Raw genomic sequence first — 20,027 nt, 5'->3', positions numbered from 1 at the left:
GCATGGGGGCACTCTTAGATGTACAAGGCCCAGCCTCGGCTGTAACCGCACGGGCTCCCGTTCCCTCCCGATCGCTTCTCAACCCACTGCTCCGGCTTCATGCCTCTCATGCTACCCTGCTGCACCAGCATGAGGCTTAATGGATATCAAGTCAAAAATAGTTGCAGGGCTAGAGGAGGGACAGGCGAGGACCCCACCGCACACACCTGTGTTCACGTCCAGCTCTGAGAGCGCATTGGCACCGATGCACTGACAACACCTCTTTCCACAGGTTCTCGTACGGACAGAGCAGCCAGGGATTCGGTACAAGTTCAATGCACCCATCACCCGGGACACCTTAAACCAGTACTCTTGGCACTACACCCCATGGACCAAATGCTCAGCTGTATGCGCAGGGGGTGAGAGGTTTGACTGTGCTTCAGCAGGGGAGAGGCGTATGTATCTGCAACCCCTGTGACTCCCGAGCGCCGGGCCTTGGCCACGCAAGACAGCCCACGGCGAGATTTGGTTTGGCAGCCTTTTTAGTCAAATGGGGCTCTCCAGCATTTTCATGCAATGACCTCACACTCAGGCACTTGCAACTCGGTGTCAGTCAACATGGTTTTGTGGGCCACGTGTCTGGTCAAACCAGCTGAGTTTCATTCTTTAGCTAGACTACAAGAGTAGTTGGTAAAGGGAACTGTGTTGACATGTTGACCTAATCCACTTGAAATTCGATGGCTTGTGTTATGCAGGTCAGACTTAGATGATCATAATGGTCCCTTCTGGTCTTCAGATCTACACATCTGTGAACTGATGCACCTCAGATGCTTCCCAGAGTCCCTTGGACTAGTTCCTGTGGGAATTGAAGCAGTGGTTTATATGATGTGTCTGGTGTCTCTGGAGAACGTGGCTGCAAGTGACTGAGCAAATGTTGAGAAGAAGGGAGAGGCAGTTTCAAACACAAGGTCTAATAATGTTTCATATTTGAAGTTAGGGACCTCCTTCCTGGCCTGCGTGCTAGGCCTCAGCAAGGGGAGTGAAGGAAAACAATGTTCACGTCGTTTCTTCCCACTGTTTTCCCCCCCCGTAATTTTGCTCAAAAACTGGTCAAACCAGCTGAGAGTAGCTTTGTTGCAGGGAGCTGTTATCGCAGGTATCGCTGAACCAAATATCCTCAGATTTGCTGTAAAAACTCTTACTTGTGGCCTGAGCTGGCCTATCGAGTCTCAGTGCAATCTGTCTGATTGGGTAGATTTTAGAGACCAGGAAGGGCTTGGCTGTAAATAGAAATGTAGGTCTGACCCTAAGTAGCTCTGTGATGTAGCCTCAGGAGGAACCAAGCAGCGGTGTACTGTACCCGGAGGGGCATGTTGAGCAGTTCAGCAACCTGCACTCACATTCAGGCTACATCACTCTTTCTCCCGTTTCTCGTCTCCTTGGCAGGCAGTCAGGCCCAGTCCATCGTATGCAGGAAACTGTCTGACAGCTCGACAGTCTTCAGCCATTTCTGTAACCCTGAAGCCAAACTACCTGAGAGGCAGAGGCCGTGCAACACTGAGCCATGTCCACCGGCGTGAGTACAACGGCCTCTGTGTGATGGGCTGTCTCTGCTGATGGAGCATGGGGTGATGGGGCTGGCAGGATGGCTGATGGGGGTCTTAGGTGGAGAGCCAGGCTGGATCAGAGACTTATACCCCCTTGGGGTCTTCGTGCCAACCCAGACTGTAGCTACGGCAAAACGCACGCCATGTCGCATATTGTCGACGACTGCCCGCTGAGTAAGTTCAGAGGTGGGCTATAGGAACTGCACGTGGCCACTGAGGACACTTCGGTGATTATGCACGTCCTGACTGACTCACTGATGCTTTGTGCCATAATACCCAGCAATGCACTAATACAGATTTCATAGGTTTTAGGGTCAGAAGGGACCTCTGTAGGTCATCGAGTCCAACCTCCTGCGCTGGGCAGGAAAGAGCGCTGGGGTCAGATGAGCCCAGCCAGGTGCTTATTTAGTCTCCTCTTAAAGACCTCCAAGGTAGGGGAGAGTACCACCTCCCTTGGAAGCCTATTCCAGTTTTTGGCAACCCTCACCGTAAAGAAATTTTAATATGTGTATAGCACAGTTGGGTTCCCTGGAAAAAGGGGGCTAAAATAATTGTTAGCACTAATAAAACAGCATCAACTTGACATGAAAGTAAAATGGAGCCAGAGGCAAGATCTAGCAGCAGAAGCAGTGGGAATAGGAAGTTAGCAGATAAATGACGACGTCGATAGCTTTGCTCTATGGCGCTCAGTCCTGCCTGACTCAGCAGCCACGTGTGTCGTTAGTGTTAACCAAAGAGCCGCGACAGCACACGCACACCTAGGCAAACCAGAGGGAACGACCTTCAGTTCACAAGTCAAAACTACAGGACCTGAATGCCTGCCAACAAAGAGCCAAGTGTTACTACCACACTTCGGTCGAGCTCACACATCGCATCGCACGAACCCTGAATGCCGTCTTTGAAAACATCTTCTGCGAAGAGCTAGGGGTAATAAGTTGAATTGCTGCTTGCGGCTTGGGAACCGTGGTCTGGCTTAGGGAGATGAGAATAGAGTAGCTATGCAGAAGTAATGTGAAATGCTAGCGTAGGCCCATAGAGAAGGTGTGAGCTGCAAACATCCTGTATGAGAATTCAGTTAGCCAACGACAACCACAAGCGTGCTCTTGGCTGGGTTGAGACAGAGGAGGTAACAGTCTTGTCTAAAAGCTTTGCATAAAAAAGGGAAACGGCTTTCGACAGGTCCCGGCAGAGCCAATATGAGACCGTGTGCCCTCGTCTTAACCCTGCTGGAAGTACATTTGGCCACTTCTTGCAGAAGCTTGTGCTGGGAGGTGTAGGCTGTCGAAGTGCACGGTGCCGAGTGCAGCTTGCTTTTGGACTCAACCAGAGCTTGGCAGAAGAACGGGAACCACCGGTTGCATCTCTGACGTCCGGATACTTGTTCCTGGTATCCCAGGTGAACTGAGGCACACGAGGTATAGGAAGAAGAGCTGAATCCTCGGCATTGTAGGGACTGGAGAAGAGGACTTGAGAACGAAAAGCGTGCTCTCGGGGAAAGAGTTGAAAGCAGCCCAGAAGCAAGCTCAGGAAAATGGTTGGCTGTGAACACATATAAACAGTGCTCAGATTGAGGCTCTGGAGTTCACAGGAGCCCTCAGAGAGACAGTCTGGCTAGCAAACCAGCCAGGACCTCATACCTAACTGCTAATAAAACTGTTGCAAACCCAGTGGAGTTAGAGTGCCTGAGCATTCGCCAGAGAAGGAGATGTGGCAGCGCAAGGGTGACAACGCCTGGGAATCGCGCTGGGAAAACCTGCAATCGCCACTAAAATCCAGGGAGCAAGTGAATCAATCGAAATCCCACTTAGAATAAAGGCAGGCCGCACTATGTTGCAGGAGCTGGGAGCTTTTTTCTGTGATGGAGTAGGGAGGCTTACTAATTGGCTAACCGTCCTACCTTGGGGGTCTTCAAGAGGAGGTTGGATAGATATCTGGCTGGGGTATTATAATCCCAGCACTCGTTCCAGCCCAGGGCAGGGGGTCGGACTTGATGATCTGCTCAGGTCCCTTCCTACCCTAAAACGTATGAAACATTGCAATTGCCCGTGAATCTCAATGGCCTAACCCTTGTGATGTAAGAAGGGCATTGGGGAAAGCTGAGGAGAGAGCCCCACGGGCTTGTGCACCAAAAGAAACTCTTAAATATCACAGGCCTGTGGGTAGTTCTCCGCCATAAATAGCTTCCAGCAAGCACCGATAATATCATGAGTTGAATTAGATTGTCTAGGGAATCTCCTTTCAAGCATTGAGCAAAATAGTTGGCTTATTCAAGCCAGACCCAGACTCTGATATGGCTAAGACGTGGGTTTGGGAGGTAAACAAGGAAAGGAAGACTGAGCCCCCGGCCACCCCCGATGAGCTCGGGCCAAATCGGCAAGCAGCGAGTGCAGAGCTTCTCTTCCCCGCGGCGAATGCTGGAGTTGAGGGTATTTGAATGATGGGAACCGTTGGGCACACAGGCATCTATTGCAATCACGTGTAAAGGTGCAAGCGAACCCCGGGAAGGAGACGCAGTCTCTCTTTTGGGAATCCTTGGTCTTGCACTCTTAGTGAAGCAGACCCAACCCCTCCATGTTCAACAGGGAGTTGGGAGGGGAAATAGCTTTTGCAATCATGCCTCATACTCGGGGAATCTTGGCAAGTGATTGAGCTCCTAACAATGTAGCTGCTATCCATTTGGCAAATCAGTCGGGGATGGAATTCAACTGAAAGTAGATGAAAGAAGGAGCCAGTAATTGTGTCAGAAGCAAACACAGTGCAAATGGTAAAGGCAGCGTGGGGGGGGATGATTCTCTCGCTATCGGCAATGCTCAGGCGAACGTGGGACCCCACTGAGTGAAGCTGGAAAGAGCAAATTCAGTAAGTCATAATAACTCAATGGGGGGTGACTCCAGTCTGAAACACCCTCAGCAGGTGACCGGGCCCAGTAACGTATGAGGACAAGGGCTCCAAAGGTGCTCTCTGCCCCCAGCATGCAGCCTCACTCCTAACCGCTGGCATTTGCCTCTTTCCCCAGCTGGGCAATCGGGAATTGGTCCGAATGCAGCCGGAGCTGCAATGAGGGCGTCCGCACGCGCGGCGTCATCTGCAAGCGCAAGATCTCCACCACCGAGGAGAAGACGCTGGATGATGCCTCCTGCGCCCAGCCACGGCCCAAGATGCTCGAGCCCTGCAACAATCAAACATGTCCCCCAGAATGGGTTGCTCTGGACTGGTCAGAGGTAAGGGCCCCTTCTCCAGCACACGGAGATGGTAGTTGGCATTCAGTTGGCAGAGGTGCCAGCAGGTGCCATTCACTGAGGGAGGTAAAGACTATCCAGAGCTACTGGAGCGGGTGCCATCGCGTACTGGAGAGGCGATGCTGTGTTGACCCAGGGGATAGAGTAGATGGGGGTCTATTGGGACTTGCTCATAGGGAACTCCCCGGGGTCTGCCCTGCCAAGACAGCAGAGCTGCATTAGGTCCTCTGCTCTGACGTAAGGATAAGCCGAGGTTTCATTAGCTACTGTGTCAAATACAGCAACGTGCCTGTGATTGCCGAGGGAGCGCCACGGGGCCACGTGCGGCCCCTAGTCTGTTATGAACACGACAGAGTTTGGTGCTCCAGCCCAGGTGCAGAGGTGGTTGCAAAGGATGAGAGCCTGCTGGCTGAGTAGCTGGCACACAGGAACAGTGTAGGGAACAGTCAGGGCTCTTGAGCAGCTCAGGCAAATGGGTGCCCAGTCCAGGCAGGCTCCATTTGGGGCATAGGTCTTTGGGAGAGGGCACTGTGCAAGACTAGAAAGATGCTGCAGCTGCTTGACCATGCCGGGACCAGATCCAGATCCTCCACTGCCGAAAATAAGAGCATCTACACGACAGCTGAAGGTGCCCCCGCTCCATATGGCTCCGTTCTGCTGCAGGGCTCCAAGCACGTTAGCAAGGTCCCGCTCACAGCGGGGCACACGAAGCTAGAGAGAGAATGAATGACTCCTCAGTCACCCAGTGGACTCGGTGGCAGAAGGGGAAATAGATGTGCCATTGTTCCCCCGCCATCCTCCACCTTAATCACTAGAGCAGGGCGCCTCACACCTGCCTGGAGGCACCTTGTGGTGAAGGAGAGACTGACCCAACGGGGATTACTTAGCTTGTAGAGGAACCGATTGAAGTGTTAAGATGAGTTCTTGGGTTCAGCTGGCCCTCAGAGGTTATTGGAGAAACCAGAGATCAGGGCACTGAGGACGGACGGAAAAGGGATAGGAAAGGGGATGTGGTATTTTCGGAGGAGCGGCAGTCAGCTGGACAAGGCAGCAGAATGACTCAGAAGTACATCAGCTCCACATCCCACCCATTACATTTAATGAAATACTCCCGAGGCTTGACCCACCCCTTGCAACACCCTGCAAGGGTGGCAGAGAGCCTGCTGTGGCTCTCGCCCAACTGCAGTGCTCCCTGACTGCACCGTGTCTCTCTTTGCAGTGCACCCCAAGCTGCGGGCCGGGTTTCCGCCACCGCATCGTGCTTTGCAAAAGCGGTGACCACAGCTCGACCCTGCCGACCTCGCAGTGCCCCGAGACCTCCAAGCCCCCTACCAGCATGAGGTGCAACCTCCGGCGCTGCCCGCCCCCGCGCTGGGTGACTGGCGAATGGGGAGAGGTACTGAATGACCTACTGCCACTTACTATTTGGGGGGCCCAGAAGTTCCTAACCCATGCCCCAGAACCCCAAATCCCTTTGCAGTCACATATTTCTTTAGCCTTAGAGCCGAAGTTGGCCTTAGCTACAGCAAGCAGCTCCGCTGTGTCACAGATGCTGGGAGAAGCTGGGCTTTGCACTGCAGTGCTCACTGCCCAGGCTGGTGGGGTGAGGGAGAAGGGCTGCACTAGCTAGTGTCATGACTGGTTAGGGGCATGGAGGGGCCAGGCATGGACTCTCTAGCCCATGGTGGCATGAGGGTGATCGAGCCTGGAGTCTGTCAGCTGCAGAAGCAGGGACGCCAGTGGTCACACTGGTCTTGAGCATCTCTTCTTCCTGGGTATTCGGGGTGTTCTGGCTTAGATCCCCAACTGGCCTGTCTGTAACCCACTGAGATCCTGCGCTCATCTGTCTGCAGCCAGAGGAGCCCGTGGGACAGAGGGGCAGCAGGGTAGCCCACCTGCCCAAGACTGTAAAGCAGCTGGATGCAGAGCTGGGGGCTTTGCTTCCTGCATTGGGGATCGGTATTGTAACTAAAGCGAGGCGACCGGGGCAGCAGCAGCCCCAGGTGCCAACTAAGGGAGCTGGGGTGGGTGGGAAAGAACAGCCACTGCTGCTGTCACCTGGCCACATACCACTAGCACCAGCACCCAGGAGCTGCCCTGTTGCACCTCTGATGGGGATGTCCCACAGTGCCCTGCTCTCTCTGCAGGTTGGCACATGGCATCTGTCGCTCTCTCCAGCACCCTGTGCATGCCCCTACTGACCCCTTGCACAAGTAAAGCACGTCCTGGGCTGTAAGAAGCCTGGGCACAGTATAGGATTTAGGGCTGGAGGGACTTACTGGAGCCAATGGAATGATTCCCACTGAGCTCCCTTGGGTTAGATCAGGCTGGACTGCAGGATAATTGTTTGCATGTGAGGTCCCTGTGGCCAGCTGGCATTCGGAAGTCACCAAGGGGCACTTAAATCCTTTGGTCTGGTTACAACCTGGGGAGGAAGGAGGAAATCAGGGGGTGAGGGGGTGACCAGCCCAAGTCCCTGTTACTGCATGCTGTTTGACAAGGCGTGAAGGGCAGCTGCAGCTCTGGATCGTGTCCCTGCAGTGCTCCGCGCAGTGCGGCCTCGGCCAGCAGAGGCGCTCCGTCCAGTGCTTGGCCCACACAGGGCAGCCGTCCAGCGACTGCGTGGAGTCCCTGCAGCCGCCGGCCATGCAGCAGTGTGAGACCAAGTGTGAATCGGGACCTACGGACAACCCCGAAGGTACCGGCCGACGGGAGCACAGGAGCCGCGGCTGAACCCCGAAACCCTGCGCATTGCTAGCTTTGCTGCAGGTTAAAAATCTGCCCCCAGGGCTCCTGTGGGTTGGTACCGGGGAGCTGTGCTGCGGGGAGTGAGGCACGGGGCACAATAAGATCTGACGTCTGCTTTGAATCGGTGCTGAACCAGCCGCCCGCCTGCGGGGAAGTGGATCAGTGTACTGATCTTGCTGTTTGTCTACACTGTAGAGTCTGCCGTGACAGCAAGGCTCCCAGGGGAGGATATGGCATGTGCCTGGCAGTGGCATAGCTCTGCCACCTTCCCTAATGACATACCTAGGCTTTGTACTGGTGTCGTTACCTCGGCTGGGGGCATCGTCCTTCCACATGCCTGGCCAGCGTAGCAAACTTTGTAGTACAGATCCAGCACCGGCACTTGGGGACATTTGGGAAAAGACGCCTAGTCTCTTCCCTCGTTCAGCTCATCACCCATCACTTGCCCGGTGCTCATTCCTTTAGCTCCTGGCCAGCCTGTGCAAGGAAGCTGGGCATTGGGAAGCTACACTTTCCAGGAGCTTGGGGGGTCGGGGCTCGGTTTGAAGCCCTTCTTGACATCAGGTGCAGAGGCAGCTGCCATGGGGGGGCACATTTAATCCCTCCGTCTTTTTGTCCAGAGTGCAAGGACGTGAACAAGGTGGCCTACTGCCCCCTGGTGCTGAAGTTCAAGTTCTGCAGCCGGACCTACTTCCGACAGATGTGCTGTAAAACGTGCCAGGGGCATTAACGGAGCGAGGCCGCCCCTGTGGGAAAACTGGAAGGCGAGAGCTACGCCGAAGGGCAGCCGAGCCGTGCCGTTCCCCTCCGCCCCCTGGGAAGCTCCAGAGGATTCAAAGCAAACACTGGTCGCGCTCCTGGTGGGAGCCGGCGACCCCCAACCCCTCCTGCACGACCCCCCCAGAGCCCCGACGGCGGGTTAAACCACTGCTGATGCCCGTGCCACTCCGGAGACCACCAGCGCCACGCACGAGGGGAGCGGGGCAGTGCCCACGGCCACGGCAGAGCCGGTCACCACGGTGGGAGGCGGGGAGCGGGGCAGAGCTCGGCAACAAGGACATTACTTGAAACAGACATTGTTATTTATTTCGTAGCGCAAATGGGTCCCGTGGGTGCCAGCCGGTGGCCACTGGACGGTATCATCAGCCCTGTTAGCCCCGCCCACCGTGGCAGGGGAACCTGAGGTGGCTCGTGATGTCACAGGGGGAGGAGATTTTAAGTCGCTGGCAGCGAATCAGCATTCTCCACTCCCTGCCCCGAAGGGCACCTCTGTCCACCACTGGGAAGCTGAGCACGCTCCGTGGCTGCTGCCACAACAGGACACCGGCCTGGGTTAGGTGTGGGGGTGGGAACAAATCGATGGAGAAAATGGGAAGGAGGAGGAGAGGGGCAGCCTACCCAGGACAGTCAGCACCACGCATGCCTTTGGGCTGCTTTCTGGTGGAAGAGGACTTGCTGCTGCAAAGGGGAGAGGTGGGGGAGGTTGCTTGGAAGATCGCCTGGATGACCAGAGAGCCGCTCGGTCCTGAGCACCGCCAAGATAGTGACTTGAGATGAACTGGGGGTGGAAGGGGGCTATGCATTGTTTACAGGCGGGGTTGATTTCGTTTCCAGGTTTTGCAAAACTTTGCACGGCTGCTGTGGTCTTTGTTGCAGAGGCGCCTGGCAGGCCCGACCAAGATCAGGCCCCGGCGCGCTGGGTGCTGTACGTGTATGTTGTAGGAGACAGGAATGCTTCTGGTCTAAGTATAGACGATTAAGAAAGGCTGGAAGGAGGAGGGAAAATGACTTGTTCAAAAAATCACTTGGCAGCACAGCTGGGGTTCAAGTCCCTAGACTGGGGACTGTCCACTGCCCAGCTGGCCTCTTTAATTCACCCACTACGCAGTCAGTCCCCTTTCAAAAATCAGAGCCTCCCCACTTCCTTCCAGGCTGAGAGAGCTCCCAGTGCGCTCCTCCAGCTCTGCCCAGGAGGACACCAGCCACCCTGAGAAAAGAGTGACCTTGCAGCTCCCCCACGGCGTGCTCCATCAGGGTTCACTTCCTTAGCATCTGTGATGTAGCAACCTGCCAGTTCCCTTGCCATCCAAAGTCTTCCAGGGCAAGCAGATCTGGGCAAGACCTGGATTTCCAATGCAAAAAGCAAGTGGGTTTTATTTTTTTTTTTTATTTTTTTTTAAGTTTCAGGCCTTTTGCATCATAAAGATGGAAAATTCAGCACAGCCCCATGTTCGGTTCCCTTGGCAGGGAAGATCCAGGAACGCTGAGAGGGCTTGTCTGGCCCTTTCTCCCCTGCCCCAGTCCTTATCTAGTCATGTACCTTCTACAGTATTATCTGTTCACCAGCCAATCACAGCCTCTCAAGTAGTGCGCAGTTCCTGATTGGCTGGCGAGCGGGCATCAATAGCTTTCTTCCCGGTGGAATGTTCCATTCTGATATTTTCACTGGGGGGGGGGGTGGTGCGGGGGTTGTTTTCACCATTTTATATAAATATATATAATAAAAAGTGTTTAAAATACTAACTCTGAGAAGGAGGAGCAAAATAACGGCATGATTTATAATAAAGGAGTAGCTACCATCCTGGGTGCAGCGTCTGGTCTGAGTGGCATTCCTCAGCTCGCATTCGCCCCAGGTGGATGTTCGTGTGGGGCTCAGGTCGTGTGCTCGGTGGCCCGTCGCTGTCCCTGTCTCAGGCTCCTCCATCACACACTGAAGCTTGCCCTGCACCCCAAACAGGGGTGGCAAAAAAAATGCACCCAAAACAAGTGGGGTGGCACATGTGGCTACAGCATGCACCACCAGAAATCAGAGCCCGGCCAGCCAGAGCTATGCTCCAGCTGCTGGCCAGGGTCTGCACACCTGGATCACCACCACTGCAAACCTGGGAGGCCCATTTTTTTTTACATGAAAATGGAGATTCCAACAAAACCGCGAGTCCAGGAGGTGGGGCCTTAAGAAAAGGGCCCAGATCGGGGCCCACACAAGATACGGCAAGGTGAGACTCATGAAAGTTAGCTGCACGGCTGTTGCCTCGCCCTGGACTGCAGGTGCTTCTGGATCTGGTCTTATTCGTCCAACAGCTGCTGCAGAAAGTATTGTCGTCGGTCTCTCACTGTGCCCAGGTCATCTCAAGTCTTGTCCACCGCCCAGAGCTTCTGCTGCTTTAGCGATGCCAGCAAAGCCCTCCAGTCCGGATACAGCGTAGGCTGGCAGGCGTTGTCCAGCTGGCACAGTTAGGAGGTAGGTGGTCCAGTGAAAGGTAGTACCAAGAAATCCCTGAATGCCATCAGCCAAGCCTTCACCGGGCTCTGGCTGGCTGGCATCAGCACCTGGGGTGCAATCTGTCCCATCCCGGGTAAAACTTTGTCTTGCAAGCCAAGCCCCGGGCAGGCCACAGTCATCCACTAGATGTCCTCCCAGCCCCGGCGGATCAGCACCCAACCCTGCACATGCCGTCCGTCTGCTATTTTTGAAGCTAGAGCTTCTGCTGTCTCATCGGTCCCTACCACAAACAGCACAAAGGCATCAGGCCTGCCAGCCCCGTGGGTCAGGCCCCGCGTGACCGGATCCAGCCTCGCACCACCCAGATTGGATCCCACACCCCTGGATCTGCCTTGCAGCACCCAGATGGGGCCTCATGCATCCTGATCCAGGTCCTCGTGCCGTGCCGATAGGGCCCTGCACCTGGCTGTAGCACTCCCCACAAGTCCAGGAACTTGGCAGCAGGGGAGCAGCATTTAATGCTGCCACGACTGCCCCGCAGCCAGGTTTTCAGGCCCATGAGGAGCCCTGTGAGCTGCATGATATGGCTCCATAAGCCAGATCTAGCTTACAAGCCAGGGTGCAGCACCCCTGAGCTACGCTGTGCCATGCCAAGGACCCCCTCTGTGACATATGACAGATGCTGGAAATGAGGGTGCGGGGCTGCCGGAGAGCAGCTTGGGGCACACACCAGTGAGCACCCAAGAGTCTCACGGCAGGGTGCACCCAGAAGCAGAGCAACCCTCCCCTCCATGACCCTGTAGTGAACCACAAGGCAAAGGCTTTGGGTTTGCTTTTATCACTTCTTGTTCCAGCCCTCACCTCCTCCTCCTTTATGGCTTTATGTGTCATACAGACTTAGCTCCATCACCCCTCGGGCTGCAACCAAAACCCCAGCCCCCAGCACTGCACCAAAGGTCTGCGTGCTCACCTTCTGCACGATGTGATTGTGCATGTGTGTGTGTGTGTGTGTGTGTGGGATGGGTCCTGGTGTAAGTCAAGGTCTGTCTGTACTGCAGATGTGTCGGCTACACCTCTGTATCCTCTCCATGCAGATGCCCTACCAGCATATCACGTGGCTCCCATGCCTGTATGGCTTGCTCTGGTCTGCAGCCACAATTCAGCCACACCAGTGCCCAGAAGGTGTTGCCAGCTCTCAGAGTCCTCCTAGCAGTAATGGGATGCCGTGGAGCCCACAAGCCTCAGACCTCTCGGATACCCTCAGGAAACTCCCTCTGCTCGACCTCCTGCTCCGCTGTATGTATGCAAGGTAAGGACAGAATTCACCTGGGGCCGGTGGGCAGAGTTAACATGGGGCCGGGATAAATTAAAAGGCATGTTTCAAAATCAGGCCCTAATGAAGAGGCAGTGACCTGCTCAGTTCCCACCTCCGGGCATCACACCAAAGGGATGCAGAAGAGCACCTGCCACCACTGCCATTTCAGAGCCGGGAACCTCAGCAAACCCCATGCGTGTGTAAATGGAGTCTCCTCTGAAAGCACGCCTCCAGGCCCGTTGCTGGCCTCGATAAGATCTATCTGACATGACCTGTGGTTTTTCAGGGCATCACAGTTACAATCCTCTACCATGGCCATTTTTCTGTTCTTTTTTTTCTTTTTGTCCTGTTTCCATAAATTATCCCTAGTTAGTGCTGCACCCAGGCCACGATACCGGGCTATTCAGGGTGCACACAGGCCCACCGTGCGACTCACACGCCACGGGTAGGTGCCCCGCTGCCTCCAGCTCACATCGGTGCCCTGCTCAAGTTGTGCAACTTTAACCTAGTTTTATTCATCTCCACCCATACTTGTGGCTGATCAGTACCTGCCTCCAGGCTGCCTTTCTCAGCCTTTCACCTCGGGCTGTCAAGAGTTGTGAGTCAGGCTCCAGGAATGGTGAGTTTGGCTTTGAATAATTAGGGCATTTTTAAACAGTAAAGTATGTTGGAGGCTTTCTTATTTGCCTTCTGATTTCAGAGTCTTTCAATGGCCCTTGCTTCATGTTTTCAAGCCTTTCCCTCCAACCATGGGGGCTAAATAGATAATCTTAGAAAAGGAAAGTAAAGACACTTGAGTTTCTTCTGAAGTCTCCTCATTCCAGGACTGGTGGCTTTAAGGACTACATTAAAGATCACAATACAGATCCCTGGGGATACATCCGGTGCTCCCACTCCCCAGCTGGCACTCACAGGGGAGGCCTGCCTGACCTCCCTGCCCATCGCCTAAGTGGGGAGCACGGCCAGTCAGGGGGTGCACCGGCGCTCTCGTGGGTACACGTGTACCCCCATGCACTCCCTACGCATCGCCACAGCTGGGGAGCTGGTAACGTGGCCTGATAGATAACTGCCTGTCTCTAGATCAAAGCCACGTTTGCACCCATTGAGCCTGGAGCATTTTGATGTTGAGTTGCTCGGCAAAAGGCCAAACACCAGCAAGTCTGCAAAAATATCTGTAAGCTACCTGCAAGGGGCTGGTGAAACCCTGCTCACAGGCACCAGCCCTCCTGCGTGGGCAGGCAGCAGCAGCAGTCTAGGAGCACCAGCACGTCCCCAGTGCTGACTCCTATCCCGCAGTCAGGGGAGCTCTCATCAGCTCGGGGGGTGCTCGGAGTTTGCTCCCTGGTGCCGACTGGGCGAACGTCAGCCCCTGGCTCTTTTTGCCTCCAGGTAATCATCGCAGAAGAGCTTGCATTGAGCTGCAGTGAGCTTTTCTGAAGAACCACTTCCCCAACACATCACTGATCGCAGGTACCAGCTACAAATGTGTCTGACATCGCTGGCTTCCTGCGACGGTAGTGGGGTGTAGGCAGTTGTCAGCCAGCCCTTCCCCTGCCTGTGGTCAGTCCAGCTCAGAGCAACTGCATCAGGAGTGGGTGTCTGGGGGCTGGGCTTTTCCATGAGGACTTGGCTACCCAGGCCGGGATCCACACTTAACCAACCCCAGACAAGCACTGTGTGTGCCTGCCTTGCTTCTCTCCACATCAAAGGGAGGTTCAGGCTATGCAGATGTCTTGCCCATAATGCTCCCAGTTCTCGGATGATCTCTCTGGATCAGCTCTGGTAGTTAAAAAACCTTTGAACTGTCAACCCCTTCCCAGGTTTGGCACCTTGGAAATCAATGAGGGTTTTTGCATGAGAAGGCATCTCATCCCTGGGGTCATTTGATTTGCCTGGGGTTGCTTGGTTGCAGGTCACAGAGTAAGCACTTCCTTGGCCCTCTTACCACCCCATCTCCCCAGTGCCCCGTTTGCCATCTCTTGCAGAAAGACTGGGGCTGTGAGAGTGATTAGGGGAAGTGGGGAAGCAGAGAAGATAGAAATGGGTGGGAAAGAGGAGATTCGCTCTACCCCCACCCCCTTCTTGACTGCAGAGGTCTGTGGGATGGAGGCAGGGGTGCCTGTTTCTGGTGGAAGGAGGCAGCATGGATGAAGCACGGGCAGAGAGGAGCTATGGGGAGCTCTGCATATTGGGGACACAAGGCTCCAACGAGAATTTGGCCCATACAGCTCCTCCTAGGATCCCCAGCCCTGCACCACAACCCCCTTGTGCTGGCCTGGGTGGAGATCACTTGTCTGGATGTGTTGTCAGGAAGACAGCAGGGCTTCTCCGGTCCTACTGAAAAACCAACATTAGCAGTTCCTGCCTGGGCAGGCTTAGACCATTGTTCGGAGCTGGTACTCATGCCAGGGCCTTCCCCCATCCACCCTGCCTAAACGTTGAAGGCCTCGATCTCTGAGCCTGCAGTCGAGCTCAGGTGCCTCAGTGTTCTTACTGCAGTCTGTGTGAGCAGGGACCCCGAGCATCTTAAAAAGCCTCTGGTCCCTCATTTATGTTGTTTCCCCAGCTTCAGCCAGGAGCATTGCAGCACTCAGAGACTAAAGAGACCTATTCAGTATAGAAAAGAGATGCTGGGGGGGGATGAGAAGGGTTAACAACCAACTGAATGGCCGTGAGAAAGTAAATAGGGATTTATTATTTACTGTCTCTCACAAGACAAGAATGAGGGGTCACAAAAATGAAACTAGGAGGCAGCCAATTTAAAATTAACACAAGGCAGTGCTTTTTCACATGGCGGGTCATGGAAAGTGTGACATTCGTTGTCACCAGATTTGGTGCAGGCTGATGGTGTAGCCAGATTCAAAAAGGAATTGGACGTGTCCTTGGAGGAAAGGGGTCTCAGGAGCTATTGAGCACAGGAGTTAGGGAATCAGGATTTCGCAGTCCTTAAATGCTGGAGGCTGCAAGTGGGAGAGGAGCAGTGGAAAAACCCTGATCAGACCCAATTCACTCTCCCTTTCAGCATCCGCTCTCTGCCACCATGCAACACAGGAGGCTGGGCAAGATGGACCAAGGGCCTGACCCCATAAATGGCAGTTCTTATGTTTTTATATAGGAACCCGTGGGCTCCTTCCATTCTTAGCCAAGTCGTCTTATAATGAGTGGTCCCAGCAGCAGCCGAACTCCTGGGTGCAATTCTCTGTGTAGGCTGGCATCACAGTGCTGCTGGCTGGGATGATCTCTGCGGCCCATGTGGACCCTCCACTGTCGAAGCAGACAGGAAGGAGAGAGCTGGATGGGGAGAGGGATGTGTGGTTGGGCCTTTTGTGACTCAAAAACACTCAGAAGCTTTTGCTCCAAGGTTGCAGAGAGAAAGCCATTCAAAGGACCCAAAAGAAATCACTTTGGTGCGTTGCTCCCATGCAAGTTCCCAGCTCCGTGCAGCCCCAGGGTCCAGGAAAGATTGCAGAAGAAACTGCTTTGCAACCTTAAAGGTAGCAGAGGCTGCAGGTGATCCATGCGGCCTCCCCACCTGCAGCCCAGCTCCCCAGCAGGTGTCTCCCAAATGACAGATGCCTGGCGGAGACGCTAGTAGAGTTACCCCTGCCCTCATCTCATAGATGGGCAGCATGTGGGGGAGTTTCCCCGCCTCCGCAGCAGGTTGCAATAGGTAGACAAAGCCAGCTACCCCCTCCCCGCCTCTCCCAGCCCTGAATGAGGAAGTAGCGGGCTGAAAAGGAAATTAACTTGCAGATTTCTTGCTGCCGGCAAACCAGCCAGCGAGAGTCGGGGTCTGGGAGGGCCTATGTCCCCTGAGCTGTAGTGACAGGGGTCTGGCACCCCCTCGCAGACAGCTCAGCCCCACCCCACCTAAGGGTCTGCAGCCAGACGAGCAGGACTCCGAGTCTGCAGGGACACCATGGTAAGTGCAGCAGCTCAGATGACGAGGTGCTGCTCCCTGCCCCTGCTATGTGCCCGCTGGCTGTCCCTGCCCCCAGCCCTGACCTCCTCTGGGTTCGTCACTCCTTGTCCTGTGCCCACCAGTATCACCACACCCTCTCCTAAGCTGCTCCCTAAACCATCAGGGTCTCGTTTCCTCGTCCCTGCTCCCCTCGGGCAGTCGCCGGCTTCTGCACAGCGCTGCACCCACCGCTTTTCCTGGCGGCCTGCAGTCCTCTGGGTTTGTGAGAAAGGCAAGGTGCCAAGACCCCTGCCCCAGGGACGGGGAAGCTGCAAGTCTCCCTATGCACAGGGGGAGGCAGGGGCTGCATAAACCTGTCCTGCAGGAGGCTAAGAAGGAACGAGAAAGGTCTAGTCCTGAGCCAGCTGGGAAGCCCAGGGTTGCTTTGATGGGAGGCTGAGAGCTACACGGTCTGTGCTGTTTCAGGCCTGCCATCGCCCCGTCAGCTCCCCGCAGGACCTTGCCCCTCCAGGCAGGACTGTAGAGCTGGCTGTATTTGTGCTGGCCTGGGGCTGACGTGATGGAGGAAAGGTGGTGAGATTGTCTGGGTGCTTTGGATACCTTGGAGCTGCACAGCAAGGCCTACAGAGGAGCTTGGGGTGGAGGGAGCCGATGTCTCTGGTTCCTGCTTGCCCAGCTTCCCCGAAATGCTTCTGCTTCCTCTACCTGCTGCTGTCCAGCTGCAGTCAGCCCAGCGCAGACAGAGAAGGAGCAGGTTAGCAAGCTCCATCCCACCCCAGGGCAGTGGGTGCCTCCAGGAGCTGAGGTGTCTGCATCCAAATAGCAAAGCTCACGGTTGCCAAAGCGTCTGGTTGAGATGGAACAGGCAGGGGCGGGCGCCTTTTCTGGAAGCTGGATAATGCAGGAACACTTTGACTCACTAACACCCCTTAGTCAGGCCCCATGGCATCCCCTCCCGTGGTTGAGCCATAAGGCACAGGCCAGCCGTGGTCCCCAAGGAGCCCGTGACCCATGCTGGAGGCAGAATTGCCCCATCGATGATCTCAGCCTCACTCATCCTCTTTGGCAAGGATGCTCACCAGGGCTGCAGGCAAAAGAGAGGTTGAAGGAGGCGAATACGAATGAGAGCTGAGTGGACTCGGCAGGGAAGAAGCCAGAGAGGCTCCCGACCCGAGCGAGGTTTCCTGGGGCCCGGAGCGCAGAAGTGGGGTGGCCGGGGGGGGGGTCAAGGCACTGAGGACTGAAAACTCATGGGAAGGAAAAGGTGGCAGGGGGACAACGGAGAGCAGGAAAGATAGCAGGGGTCCAGCCGATTCCTCAAGACAAGGCATAGGGAGAGCTGTGAACAAGGAAAAAAGTATGACCAGGGGAGGGGGGCACAGGAAGCGGACTGGTCCCCCGATTGCTTTGCTCCCCTAGGAACTACTGAAGCAGGGGCAACATTTAAAGCCACCTCCCCGGGGGCTACCCTAACCTGTGCCAGGCTGCTCAGCAGCCCTTGGATGTGTAAAATGCCAGCTGCTTCCACCCCTGCCCCACAGCCAAAATACCCCCTGACCTGCACGGAGCTGGCTAAGGACGGTGCACTCCTGCTGTGAAAGAGTAGCGTGACGAGCAGAAACAGAAGTGTCGCAAGGCAGCAGAGCCGGGGACAGAGGGCTGACACCTGCCTGCGTGCCCGAGCCCACTCGGTGCCCAGCCTCACCAGAGGCAGAGCTCAGCTGAACTCCCAGCTCATAGGAGACCCATGGGTAGAGCTAGACTTTGCAAAAGAGTCTGCAGACTTTGAGGTGCATCACATTTAAAAAACACGTGTTTTTCTCCGGTTAAAAAGAAACTAGAAGCTTTACTTATACGCTCAGAGCCTCGGGTTGTAGCGTGCAGTTTAAGAGTGAAGCAGTAAGGCATGCATTTCATTGGAATGAATTTAAAAAAGCAATCTGCAGGGCTGTGAAATAGCAGCTTCGTTAGCAAGAGCAGGATCCGCCCCTGGGAGGAGCATCTGGAGTCTGGCAGGTAGACCCCCCCCCAATTCTCACTTGAACGTGAGGTTGGTTTGGTTTTGCTGCTGTGGCAGCACTGTATGCACTTCTGCACCTTTTAAGTCTTTCCGGTAGTGATGGGGTGTTGGGTGCAGGCCGTGTTTGCTGCTCCTTTCAAAGGTGCCGCTTTGCCAGGCCTTGCGCAGTGTTTCTTCCCCTCCTTCCCAGGGCTGCGCAGAGTGTCGTGCTCTGATTACAGCCATGCTTTGAAGGGGGCCCAGATTGTTTTGAAGATCGTGCAGCGAGAGGTCCGCTACTTCCCATTTCTCAGATCTTATTTGGGCAAGACGGCTGTGCTCTCGGCTGGCAGCGTAGCAGCGATGCGGAGTGGCAGTGCCAGCCAGAGGTGGGCTGTGCTGGGGCACTTCTGCATCTTCTCTCACCCTCTACCCCAGTAACCTGGTAGGGAGTTACACCTTATGTGGGCTGTGTGAGGCTATAGAGTTAGACTTCTGATTTTAATCCTTGTATCAGCTCATCTAAGGCACCAGAAAGCCGGCAATCCCTGCCCTGAGGCTCGCTGCTTGTGCCCCTTTCTCAGGGAGGAAAGCTGAGGGACAGCTGGAACTTAAAGCCAGGCAAATTCAAAGGGGAAGTAAAGCATTTGCAGCTCTGAGAGTGATGAACTGAAGGCAAACAGTCCCCAGGGAAGTGGTGGAGGATTTCCTGTCTCTCCAAGTCTTCAAGACAGCTTGCCTCTCTGCACCGTATGCGTTTAGCCGATCGCAGTCACTGGGTTCAGGGCTGGGGGAAGTGGAAGAAATCCTACGGCCTGTTGGATACAGGTGCGCACCGTCAAGCAACCAGGTCACAACCCAGACGAGCCATATTGCTCCCAGAGTGAAGGATGCTAGAGACAGGTAGCAAGAGCAGAGAGAGAAATGAAGAGGAAAGTGAAGCTAAGAAAGACCCTTGATTCCTCCCCAGCTGAGATCAGCACAGGAAAGAGGAGTCAGAGAGGAAGCAGAACCTGGTGTGAACGCAGTTGTGGTTTGAGTGGTTGTTCATCGTTTTCATTGCACGCATTGAAGAAGCGCCAGTGCGGGGGGCCGGCCCCAACCGTGCAAGGCGCTGCGCACACAGACACTGCACAAAGGTCCCTGCCCCAGAGACAGTACACTCGTGGCCTTTAAGTCAGGTCCAGCCCACCGAAAAGGTCCCCCAGCTGTTGAAATCTTTGAGGTAGAGGAAGGACTTGTGTGTATCCCCTGCGCGGAGGGCTCACCCCCACAGGGCATGTGCCTGCGACTGTCCCCCGAAAAGGGGCACGGGGACAAAACCATCCGAAAGGCTGCAGACACCATTGTCACGCCCTCGCTCTTTAATTCTGGGGTTTTGCAAACAGCTGGACCCACGGTTGCTGCTGTGACCACAGCCCGAGCAGAGGGAAAGGGGAACTGGGGCTATGCATTGTGAAAGTGGCCTACCTAGTTGCTCCCTTAGTTACTTAAAAGCTGCCAGTAAGGAGGAGCTAGACGCCCAGACCCAGGGCAAGGTGCTAGGCATGGTGGACTTTGAGCTGCGCTCCAGTGACTCAGAGGGGTCCTGGCAGGAGTGAGGGACACGGCTCATTTTGAGAGGGTGGATCCTGGAAAAGCAAACAACAGTCACGGAGATCTCGAGAGGCCTTTCTCGGTAGCGTGGCTTCACTGTGGAGACTCACTAACTCGTATCCGCACTTTCCATGCACATGGGCAGTATGTGACAGGGAGGAAGTGCGTGTAGTTGTCACAGCTGCGGGCAGAGAGGTGGAGGAGTCCCCAAGTTCCTGAGTCTCTTCCTAATACTGTTGCTGACATGCTGTGGGAAAGGGGTTGATGCCACGGTTTCTCCACCTGTAAAATGGGTATAAGGATCTTGCCCTGCCTCACAGAGGCCAGTGGCACCCGGTGCTCTAGTTTGTGTAGGGGACTTTGAGATCTTCAGTTCCTGGTTCTTCTGGAGCCGATTAT

General features: G+C 55.0%; 2 protein-coding genes across 4 annotated transcripts in view; both read left to right on the top strand.

The window, feature by feature from the left end:
- The window catches only part of ADAMTS10 (ADAM metallopeptidase with thrombospondin type 1 motif 10), an 87,043-nt gene extending 76,886 nt beyond the window's left edge, over positions 1–10,157 (top strand). The window contains exons 20-25 of one of the 3 annotated variants that reach the window (XM_006265659.4): positions 272–398; positions 1,426–1,555; positions 4,603–4,807; positions 6,045–6,221; positions 7,367–7,523; positions 8,194–10,157. In XM_006265659.4, the coding sequence (XP_006265721.3) occupies positions 272–398; positions 1,426–1,555; positions 4,603–4,807; positions 6,045–6,221; positions 7,367–7,523; positions 8,194–8,303 (906 nt within the window). In that variant the 3' untranslated portion in view covers positions 8,304–10,157. Of the gene's footprint in view, positions 1–271; positions 399–775; positions 1,347–1,425; positions 1,556–4,602; positions 4,808–6,044; positions 6,222–7,366; positions 7,524–8,193 lie in introns of those variants that run through there. The other 2 variants (XM_019485371.2, XM_019485370.2) reach the window with 2 other exon arrangements.
- A 5,683-nt stretch (positions 10,158–15,840) lies between these two features.
- Positions 15,841–20,027, top strand: part of MYO1F (myosin IF) — a 37,133-nt gene continuing 32,946 nt past the window's right edge. Inside the window, exon 1 of the mRNA XM_019485372.2 lies at positions 15,841–16,033. Within this exon, the coding sequence (XP_019340917.1) occupies positions 16,031–16,033 (3 nt within the window). The 5' untranslated portion in view covers positions 15,841–16,030. The remainder of the gene's footprint in view (positions 16,034–20,027) is intronic.

Source organism: Alligator mississippiensis, chromosome 16, assembly GCF_030867095.1.
Source record: "Alligator mississippiensis isolate rAllMis1 chromosome 16, rAllMis1, whole genome shotgun sequence".
Taxonomy (NCBI): domain Eukaryota; kingdom Metazoa; phylum Chordata; order Crocodylia; family Alligatoridae; genus Alligator; species Alligator mississippiensis.
Note: the sequence above shows the minus strand (reverse complement) of the source record. Positions and strands in the feature narration are given on the sequence as shown.